General features: G+C 40.1%; 1 protein-coding gene across 3 annotated transcripts; it reads right to left on the bottom strand.

Moving 5' to 3' along the window:
• Positions 1-588: 588 nt before the first annotated feature.
• Positions 589-10319, bottom strand: sybu (syntabulin (syntaxin-interacting)). Of its 3 annotated transcripts, none has more exons than XM_017038177.2 (8): positions 10160-10319; positions 6976-7032; positions 6644-6830; positions 6208-6414; positions 4987-5086; positions 4647-4814; positions 3282-3434; positions 589-2394 (listed from the first exon to the last, which is right to left on the bottom strand). In XM_017038177.2, exons 2-8 carry the CDS (start codon positions 6997-6999, stop codon positions 1212-1214), a joined length of 2022 nt encoding a protein of 673 aa, XP_016893666.1. In that variant the 5' UTR covers positions 7000-7032; positions 10160-10319; the 3' UTR covers positions 589-1211. The 3 variants fall into 3 exon arrangements, with proteins under 3 accessions (XP_016893666.1, XP_008322001.1, XP_008322003.1); XM_008323779.3 differs by having other exon boundaries at positions 3282-3437; positions 10160-10315; XM_008323781.3 differs by lacking the exons at positions 6208-6414; positions 6644-6830; positions 6976-7032; positions 10160-10319 and adding an exon at positions 5648-5800 and having other exon boundaries at positions 3282-3437.
• Positions 10320-11403: the final 1084 nt, after the last annotated feature.

Genomic DNA, 11403 nt, shown 5'->3' with positions numbered 1-11403 from the left:
TCTCTCAATCCCAGGATACTGTTTCCTGCCAAAACCTTTGTTGAGACTGACCCATTTTCAAAAAGGAAAATAAGTCTTTAGGGAAACCAAGAACCAAAACCAACTCAAGTTAGGCCTAAAAGCCTACATCATGTTCTATTTTAGAAGCCGACATGTCAACAAACTCAAATTTAAAGACCAGAATGGGATTACATCATCCAATTCATTTGACGTATGCCTTAAAATGAAGGATTATGCAACGAGATGTTGCTGTAAAGTACAAAAAGTCAAGTGGCAAAGATGTCAAGTTCAGTTAGGATTTAAAGGCTAACTGAACATTCATGTCCTGTGGTAGGGTGTTGTGTAATACTCTGAATGCAGTTTTCTACTGCTGTGGCAGTGACCCAGTTGGTACTGATGTCAGGGTGGAGGCAAGGGATTGACAAAGGTTTTACATAAGAATTAGGACATGACCTGGTGGTAAACTGTGACACAAACATTTTGATTATTAAAATGCAGTAAAACATTTGGAGTGTCAAATACCAAACCCTTATTCTGCCTCTTTTCTTTTTTTTTTTCTCCAAAATACACACACACCAGGAGTCCAAACATGTGGCCAGAATCATCATGCTTTAATTATACTGATACACACAATGACATTTGATGTAAACCACTAGTATTGCACATAGCTCAGGCACAGAACACGCATCACTTGCTTTAAAGTGTTGACTTATTTCTATGAACAATACACAGGAAGTACATCTAAAGCTTTGAACCAAGAGAGGAACAAAATGAACAGGAAAAAAAAAAAAAAAAAAAAAACTCTTCCCAAAAAAGTGAACTATTATTGATGCTTTGGCTGTTTTTCAAACAACTAAGAACTGAACCCATCAAACAAACCAACATTCACTCTTCCACCTTGCAAAAATTTTTTTTTTTTTTTCACCCTAACATGGAAAGATCCACAAACACCACAAGACGTTGATAACCATCTACCCAGATGATTAGCCAACACACATGATAGAAATTATTGTACAACCCCATTTATAAATAACCCCCTCCATGTCACCATTTTACCTCATCTCATGGTAACTACAGTGCAAACTAACAGTGTTGGAACAAAAATAACTGTATTAATATCATAAAGTGTCAAAGGAAAGTCACAAACACTAAAGAGACGCTCAAGTGCTTTTACTTTGAAGGGTAGGCGTGCGCATGCAGGTGGGAAGCCATTACGCATTTGGCCTGCGCGTGATGTGACGAAGAGAGTGCAATCCCATGATGCAGCAGCCCCTAATCAGAGCAGAAATATTGTACACTGGAGAGCTTCCGTCCACACCGTGTCGGGAGTAGAGCCACGCAACAGTGGGGAGCACGGGCGCCGCTACAGCCACCAGATCAACCAGGAAGCTGTTGCTCCAGTACTGTTTGCCAACCACATCCAGCCCTGGTGATAGGCAGAGCTCCTTGTTGTCAACACCAAAGTCCAGTTCCTCCATAAACCTTTTATTCTGTGCAGGATCAGAGGAGCACATGCCAGAGTCAGTGGTGTTTGGGATCTTGGGGTTAACAAGGCTGGATTCCGTAAGTGGAATTTTAGGGGAACCATAGAGATCAGCAGGGATAGTAGACAGATCTGATAGACCCAGAAGACCAGTGGAGTTTGATAGACCAAAACCTCCATCCACAGACCCATGAATCTTTAACAGATGGTAAAGCAGTGATTGCACATCTGGAGACATTGGCGCTGTGTCGGTCTGTACTTCTTTGTCTTCCATACTCTGCTGAGAGGGTGTGCTCATAGAGGCGGTGGTGGTGGTGGGAACTGTACTTGGCTGAGACAGTGTGGGTTTATCAATCGATGGATCTAGTCCTGACAGCGTAGACACACCGGGTCCACAGTCTGCTTCAGCTCTTAGCTTTTCAATCGAGTCCTGACTGAAGTCCACTGCTGTGGACATGAAGACCTGCTCCAAAATGTCTGCCCTGTTCGCCATCTCATCGTTTAACAGAAGCCCACTGTCTGCCATCGCCTCAGCAGCTTGATCTCCTAACCCCATCCCACCTTCCTCCTCCTCTCCTTCCACCTTCTTCCCACCACCATCTGGACTCTCACAAGTGAAATCCAAAGAATTCTCTTCCTGCAGGTTGGCACCACTCTGACAGAGCTCCATGCTATGCAGCAGGGACTCCAACTTCCTGTTTTGGATGTTGATATCAATGAAGTACTTCTGTATGCCCTTATCCTTCTCCATCAAGCTGCTTTTCATGGTCTCCACCACCTGACGTAGCTGTTTGATCTCTTTACGGGCCTCTTTGAGCGATAGCTGAGCCTCCACCCTGTGACACTCCTCTTCAATCCAGTCTTCCCTCATTCTGCCCAGCTGGGCCTTGAGCTCAGCAATCTCTGTCTCCCTAAGAAGAGCAGACATTCAACTCATGTCAAATAAATGTTAATAAATTAACTAAAGTTAGTTAAAAAACCTATTTCTTCTAACCATGGAACACGTGACCTACATATCAGAGTTGCTTGCAAATGCAGTCTAACTTTTACAAACACTAAAATAGATTTTATTTGTTCATTTTTAAGGTTATATAACATAATCCACTTACTTTTGAGACACCTCTGTGCACATCTACCTCAGTAACTGTGCAGGACCAGTATAATTTATTTTTTCAAAGACAATCACGTAGCGCTGCTTCTGTCATTGGTGCTCAACAGTGACCCCTCAGTTGCTGTCTTACTGTCACAGCTTTGCTACCGTTGCCTCGGAGACTATCGCCTTTGGCAGCTTCTTCCTCCTGAAGCCAGAGATATGAATAGGCTTTTGATATCGCCATTGCACTATTAACATCTCTGGCTTTTCCTCATATTTGGTAATTGAGCGTGTTCCTTGGCATATGGCCAGAACTGTTGAACACACTACTGTGTGGACAGTAACTGGGACTGATATGACATTTACACAAAGAAAATTTGATCAGATACAAACACACATGAAATGGATTTTCACAATTATTAAAATTATTATTCCTGTTGCTCAGCACTTGTAATAATATTTTGTTTGCAGAAACGGTGTCTTTTTGTAGATGCTGGGATTCATTTGCATAATAAACCAATTACTTTGTTTTGATTTTGTTTGTTTGAAAGTATCCAGTGACCTTTTTGTGTAAACTCCACCTTGTTTTTGTTGAATGTTAAGCATGGCCACCAGGACATCACACCTCAACACAGCTGGTAATACTGGGCATTAAAACCATTAAAAAAATATATCACAGCAGCACCTGTTGACATCTTCACTAACCTGTCATGAGCTCTGTTCTCAGACTCCAACAGTTGGGTCTTCAAGTGTCTGATGGTCACTTCCTTCTGCTGCAGAGGTGTCAGGTACTGCTCTGGGTTTGGAGGTCTGATGCCATGGTTGTCGCCACACGAGTGGTAGCAGCTCATTTTGGTTCTTCTGTTGAAAAGATGTCGATCAGACCTTGTCCACCACTACTACATTAATGTAGAACTCTATCATTGTGCAGTATTTCAAACAGGTTGTAATATTTCCACAAACTGACCGTGCTTTTATTTTAATTTTATTTATTTAATTATATAATTGATAGAGAAAAAAACTGCAAGGAAATGTGTTACTTGCAAGTAAGTACATGCATTAATATAGACAATTTCAAGATTCAATTCCAAGTCCACTCACCACTGAATACACATTTTAAATATATGTAATGTAACAATGAGGGGGAAAAAAAAAAAAAATCACAGGAACAAATTCTAAGATCACAGAACATCTTAAAATTTGATTATTTTATATTCACAAACAGAGATTAAGTATTTTTGTTTCCTCATTGCAGAATGCAAAATAGGAGGATTGTAGGATATGCAAAGCATCAGCTAAGCCTCTTTCTCTCTCTCCTGCAGTGTTACAGCATCCTAGCAACCTGGGATACTTGAGGCATCCATAAGTGCTGTGCCAGAAATAGAAACGGTGCAGGAGCAGGCAGAGAATGTAACAGGAGATGTCACATGACACGTGGGCCAGGCAATGTAAAGCTGACAGCAGGATGTTTCAGAGCATCAGGAGTGGATAGGTGTGTTTAGATCACAGGCCAGGCTCTCATAAACATTTGCTGCGTTACATTTTTTATATTTTCTTTACTGTAAAACCTTTAAATTAAAGTTAACATTAAAGTCCCTTATAGCACTTAAAAAGAAAAAAGAATCTTATTGTGATCCTAAACCGCTGCATCAGGATTTCACGGTGGTCCACACCACAAAGCTTTAGCCTCTGAAAAATTTATGACCCCCTCCTCTCCTGTTAACCCTAAGTGAATTGACTCCAGTCCACTTACGAGCTGGCCACAGCCAACCTGGTCTCTGAGTTGGAGCCATATTCAGACATTCAATGCTCCATTCAATCCTCATTAATCCTTGATACAGACAGATCATGGCCAAAATAATCCCAGCCATCTGTAGGGGAGGAAATTAAAATAAAAAGGCCTGTGCTTAATCCAGCCACCCACTCACTCAATCACTCCATCTGACATGAGCTGAGGGACACAGAGCACGGCTCTATCCATCGCTAATGTCCAAGATTTACCACAGGAAGCGAACGTCGGATTCGTTTTGAAGCCAAATGGAGAAACTTGAAGAGATCAGAGTCTGATACCTGGATGTAGGGCTGGAGAGGCAGCTGCTGCTGTTGGTGGTGGTGGTGGTGATGGAGGAGGCAGCTCTAGGAGGAGTCTTGTAGGAAGTGTAGAGTTCTGGATCATGGTTGACTGTGGAGTTCCCCGCTGGTTTAAACACTGGCAGGGCTCTGATATGGGGGCCACGACTTTTACAAAACACACACAAGCCAAACCAAAGCAATTATTCATGTTACATGTTAGTTTTTCAGACATTCTCCAAAAGCACAACTGAAGATTAAATTTAGTCAGTGTGTGCATGTCAAAGGTAGTATAAAGAAAGGTAGTTAGAAAGTAGTTAGAAAGGCTTGAATTTCTCACCTTCGTGCAGGCGCCTTCTTCACAGCTGAGACAGAAGAGAGTCTCTCTCTGGTCTTCGGGCTGCCTGTGCTGCTGGAGGAGCTGAAATCTATCTCACTACCTGCATGGAAGAGATCCATGATGACAGTTAACAGACTGAGCTTTATTTCAATGATACATGATAGATAAAACTTTTAATCAGATTTGGAATGCCTTGCTGATGCCTTCTCTCTCTCTCTCTCTCTCTCTCTCTCTCTCTCTACTTGATGCCAAAAATCTTGATCCAATTCTTCCACAGACTTTTTTTCCAATAAACTTTAGTGTAGTATTATTTGAAAAAGCTTTTCTCACAAATATGATTAAAAACTACATAGTCTCATTAATTTATTTCCAATTTGAATTTGAATGGAATTGATTTGAATTCACTTCTGAGCAGGAAGCAGGTTTTGCTTGTCCAGTGTTCTTTAAATTTTAATAAAATGTCAAAATACTTTCTTGTATGACATTAAAATTATACTACATCTCCACAATCTTCACACTGCAATTAGACAAAGGCAGTTCTGCATCTTTTTAACTGACTCACACACATTACACAAAAGTAATTTTAAGACATGGCCAAAATGTAGAAAATAAAGTTTGTTTGACACAGTTTGTTGACATAAATTAAATCATTCAGTCTCACCTGAGTAGCATCTCTTTCCATCAAACAAAACCATTGTAAAGTGCACAGTAACTCCTGTGACAACTGTGACAATAGAAACTGAGTGATCCTTCACCTCTGGGTGAAATCAACTGTGAACTAACACACACACTCAGTCAATGTGGAAATTTCTGCTAATCAGCCTAATTGCCAAAGGCCCCAGCACTTGTTCTCAACCAATCAGCTTCCTGCTTCACTCTCAGTCAAGACTGGGCAGGAAGGGAATGTTATTTGGTTTAAGAGTGGACTTTTCTAGATGAGTGACATGTACAGACCAAAATAAAAAAATGTATTGGGCTTCTTTTATTCAGGAAGCTAGTTTTCACCCACTTTTTATTCAGGTCAACATGGCTGTTAGTCTGATTACTGCTGCCAACTGACAAATAAAGCGTACTTTGGATTTGAACACTGCTGTCCAAAAACAACATTTATTAAAGGTGATAATACAGAGTCCATGGATATCCAAGCTGACATATCAATTCTGCTCTAACTTTCTCTTTTTTTTCTTTCTATTTTTGTATATTCCTACAGTTTTTGTTTACCTCTGGTTTTCACAGGTGGCCTCAGCTCCCTCTTGTGCCTTGTTGTGCTGCGTGTTTCACCTTTCCACTCTGCCATCACTCTGACCCGCTTCACTTTGTTCTTGCGCTCAGGGAGGGTGGGCTGTGGGCACCCGTGGGCACTCCGCTCTGAGCCTGATGGAGTTTTGGACGGGGACGCGGACTGACTAGTTGGGCAGCCGGTGTCATCTGTTGTGGACAGGTAACAGTCATCAGACACTATGTAAAGGCTGGGCAAAAACACAAGGTCATAGCTCGAGGTTGAACTGAGGTCCATGTCATATCAGATGACAGCTGACAGCTTTCTCAAAGAAGGTCAACTTTCAAACTTTGCTTCTTTATGTGAAAACAAACATCAAGTCTGTAACTGATGATGTTTGTTGTCATTCATTCGACCTTGTATTGGATTACATTATACCTGAGTAGAAACTGTTGGTACTGATGGTTCTTTTAGAATGGTCTGAGCTCAGGTCACACTCCTTCCCCTCTTCCTCTGAAAATGGCGAATCAGACAGAGGAGATCCTTTTTCCTTTAACCGGAAGGGGTGGAGGACCAATCTTGGGATACGACTGCGGGGGCTCCCTTTCTCTGATGACTTCTTTACCTGGTTAGTAAAGAAAACTGTGAAGCATGTTTTCAGCCCTTAGCTGTAATTTATACTGCAGCTTTAGGAACCACAGTTTACCACCTTAACATTACAATAAATCTTAAATTTATCAAAAATAATGAGAAACAGTGATCAGACTTACAGCAAACTCTTGGAATGGTCCCATTGTGCTTCACGTGGTGTGTTTTATTTTAAATTCCTAATAAATAGGAAGAAGGAAAAACAATCAAGTTTGTCTTTTTTCCTGAGGACTGTGTATATGGCTAATATTTTGGTGTGGCTCTCACGCTCAGCTCAATAAAATCAAAAAGATCACATTTACCTCTGTGTTCATTTGTTCATCCATTATTAGGCTCAGTCAATCTGAGCAGTGGATGGATGGATGATGGATGGATGGATGGATGGATGAATGGCAGCATGTAATTTGATAATAATCTGATTTACTTACATACGGTATATAGATGTGTAGGATTTAGCAGCCTCTAGTGGTAAATTTGATCAAAAAGTCTTACTTCACAATTTCTATCCATGAATAAAACAAAATAAATGTCATTCTTTAGTTGTTATTAATAACAAAAATTGTGTTGGTCTCCTTGGGCTAATGGGAAAACAATTTATGGCTCTATCAGTCTACATGCCGATGTGTCCCTGGACAAGAAACGTAGACCAAGTTTCTCCTCGCAACTGTGACTATAAAAGAGAATGAAAATATGTGATAGAAGATGTGCCAAAAAGTAACGGTAAGGATGTGAATGTGGAACAAACTGTAGAGTAAAGTACTCTGAGTGGTCATTAAGTGTATAAAAATGCTTCACTGTAAGTACAGACATTTTACTGTTAGGCTGTTGGTTATAGCCTTTTGTAATTAAAGTGGTTTTAGTTTCACAGCTATGGTAAAAATGTGTCCGTCTGCTTCTACTAATCATTGTAATTAAAGAGTTTAACCATCTGCCACAAGCTACAAAGTCACTCTGTTCGGTGGATGTGACCAACATTATATAATTTTAACACATCATTGTAAGCATACTGGAAATAAACATATTTTATTCATGTTTTCATTCTAAATAATTTACACTACCCATCATGGATGAATTAAAGTTACACAATCACTTCACTTGCTTTCTTGTCTCTGAATGGGGTCAATCTCTTTCCTTTTCACCAGGAATGACGTAATTGACCCCAATGTCTCTGCACTGCTTTCACATCAATGAGTCTGAGCCTGACTGTTCAGTAGATTTTTCCAGATGGTTCAGTTTTAATGAATCAGATTTTTTTTTTTGCCTTTTATCAGTTCCATTTGTCCATTACCACAAACAAAGATGTCCTACATAATACCATAGTTAACTGTGTATACAGTAAACTATGGTATTATATACTGTATACTGTGTAGGACTGGTGTTAATAGCTCTTCCCTCATTAAACCTCACTCTGTCCATCCAATAGAAGAATACATGTTGGTCTTTCTTACTTTATTTTACCTACTCTACTGTCAGACCTTATTATAAGAAGATTTCAGGCAAATAGCCTTCCACGGAACCACCAAGGATAAAAGCAGCAGAGATATTGCAGAATTAGAACAGTCCTGGGAATTAAAAATCCATCTCCTATTACCAGCCTCATAATTATCTGATCTAGATGTTCCACCTCATCCCTTCATTATAGGTTCACTTCTCTCTCTCTAGCTTTTACTTTGCCATTTTAGCACATTAGCTAGAGCGTCACAAGGGAGCTGCCCGATGCAGCAACACAGGCAGATCAGATTATAGACACCAAGACTGTTGCTGTGCCCTCACAAGCCTTGATGGAAAATTAGAAATCCTGGATTTAGAACTGCACAGAAAATGCCAATGAGATGAGAACAAGTCATATGCAAATCTGTGCAGTGCAGCTCCTGCTGACTGGCCTTAGATTCTGTCAAATATCCACAGTGTACCGAGCAGGATGGTGTGTGGGTGTATAGCGGCAGAGTGTGTTTTTCAGACTGAATGAACATCCTGTCCCAGTGAATGTGTGGCCTTCAGGTACAAAAACAAGCACATCACATTTCAGCTGCCTCAGTTGGTTCAAACAGGATTCTGGTAACTGTGGTGTTTATACTGGAACAAATATGTTACATCGTACATTTTTAATAGAGGGATAGATTCGATGGGATAGATAGATAGATAGATAGATAGATAGTCCATAGACATCTGTCCATCTATTAAAAATGTACAATGTAAATGTAAATGCCTCAGTTTGATTTCCTTTTGTTTTTGCTAAGCATGTGATAAGCATTCTTGACTCCAAATGATTTCTGTCCCCTGCAAATCAATGGTTCCCTAATACTAAAGCAGACAAGATGAATCCTGAACAATCAAAAAACTAAAAACAAAGTAAATTGCACAGTCTTCTTGTCAATGTTATTCAAAAAGGACAGTACAATGACATTGACTCTGAGTTATTTAAAGGAGACCACTGACCCTGAAACAAACTGCATCATCATTGAATGATGTCATCATTGCTAATCCTTTTCAATGCCAGGAACAATCCTATGAAACATCATATATATGGAATTTATGTGTATATATACATATTGGCTTTAACTCCAGCTTCCAACACGTCCTTGTCCAGTATTATTTCCAGTAATATACTTCTGGTCACCAGATATTATTCTTACTTCATACTATTGCAAACTGCTTTTTGTCTGTGTTTGATGTTGCCTGCGAACATGATGGACCACAAATGCCTTTTAGAAACTAAAAGTAATTTAATGTCATTAAAAAAGACAACAATAACAAACCCAGCTCCTACTTGAAGTCATTGAACCATATTATAAAACCCAAAGAACTACAGGTTTTTATGAATATGAATGAAAAAATATAACGTTTAATGTTTTTATCTCTAAATTTACTGATGGAATCAAATGAAATACCTTACCACGTGACTTCATGTTTATGACCCTTTTGTAGCTTATGCACAAGCTCCCATTAGGAAGTCGTATTTTTTTGTCTATCCACCCAACAGCTGAATATTGTTTTTGTTTCTGGCGCCCCCACCAGTATTCCAAATATGTTTTACCACTTATAGCATAAGGATGACTCCAGAACAAAAGACGAGAAAAAACAAAACAAAAACATATGGTCAGATTACACACAATAACTCACGGCACATTTATAACTTCTAAAATTCGGGCGACACATTCAAATAAAGATTCAATATCAGCTGTTTTTCTAAACTTGTAAACAGGTCCGCGTTTTCCACCTGCTCGCAGTTTATTATTTTATTCATAAACCAAAATGTTCGCCTATTTTTTAAACAAACAAACAAATAGTCTGTGGAGCTGTTACCTGAGTATATGTGACGTATATTCCTGTCAAACTGATGCGTATCTACTGGTGAAGTACAAAGGGTCGTTCGTCCTCGTCTGCTGCTGATGCTCCGCAGGTTCCAGCCTCCTCTCTGCTCCTCTGCTGCTTTGCTCTGTTGTTGTTGGATGGAGCTGTGAGAGTAGGGCTGGCTGAGGACACACACACACACACACACACACACACATACACACTTGGATACAAAGCGAGGCAACTAAGAGCGCATGCACCAACGCACAGTATGACGACCATCAAGTTACATAACGTGAGGCATTACTTAATCACAGACCCCCCACTGTCGGCCACCGTCACGATCTGGAAGCACGCAGACATGGATGCAGCCTTTTTAGAGCGTGACACATTTGTATGTCATTTGTTGCATGGTCATGGTGGCATGATGATGGGAGACGAACATGACGTGCAAAAAGACGCAGTGTGCGCAGAAAAGCTGCATCAGCAGAGACAAACAATCAAAGAAACATTTTCAGTCTCTCTCCATGGTGCTGAAATCAGGCACGATTGCTCAATCTTAAATGTTTTGCGCATTAACGAATATTTTAGTACGTATTGGAATTCCAACGAATATATTCGTGAACCAACATTTTGAATGTTACTGCTCTGTTTGTAAACAAGAGAAGACGTTCATGAAAAGGCATCACGGTTCAACAATGGTGTCTGCCTGTGTCCGTCCTTTGTCAGTTGCGTTGTGATGAAACACTGGCCACTGGATGGTACTGGGCAATATCTCCGGCATGTGACCCATCACAAGTAGCTGTGGTGTATCTTTGGACGCCATCTGCTGGAAGAATAGTGTACTACAGCAATATTGTTTGCTAGGACAGAGTACAAAATATTCGTGAAAAAAAATTGAAGTGCTTTGATACATGTGCTTTAATTTCGAGTTTAATTTAAAACATTTTAATTGTTTCACATGATTTTCAGACAGAAACTCATACCATAATATAATAATATATATAGTATCAGAAAATTGGTTTGAGCTGGGGCACCAAAAAGAGGAGGAAAAGGAGAGGGATTAGGACCCTTCTCCTTTTTCTCCTCTTTTCCTCCTCTTTTCTAGGGGCCCATGATAAAGAGGGTCCCAGAGATGGCTCCGAAATAAATTTACAAGTATGTTCGTGTTTGGAGCCTAGTAAAAATTCTTCTAATTGGACCCAAAATTCCTTGTGGTGCCCCTGTGTGTGAGCAGTGCTATGGGAAAACATGAT

Source organism: Cynoglossus semilaevis, chromosome 13 (assembly GCF_000523025.1).
Source record: "Cynoglossus semilaevis isolate Cse_v1.0 chromosome 13, Cse_v1.0, whole genome shotgun sequence".
Taxonomy (NCBI): domain Eukaryota; kingdom Metazoa; phylum Chordata; class Actinopteri; order Pleuronectiformes; family Cynoglossidae; genus Cynoglossus; species Cynoglossus semilaevis.
The sequence above is the reverse complement of the archived record's forward strand: the minus strand, read 5'-3'. Positions and strand labels throughout refer to the sequence as shown.

Excerpts from the sequence above, each read along its gene's own strand:
- sybu (XM_008323779.3), bottom strand. The coding sequence starts at position 6,999 with ATGGGACCATTCCAAGAGTTTGCT. Across the intron at positions 6,415-6,643 it reads TACCAACAGTTTCTACTCAG|ATGACACCGGCTGCCCAACT; the intron begins GTATAATGTAAT and ends TGTCCACAACAG. Across the intron at positions 2,395-3,281 it reads GAGAACAGAGCTCATGACAG|GGAGACAGAGATTGCTGAGC; the intron begins GTTAGTGAAGAT and ends TGCTCTTCTTAG.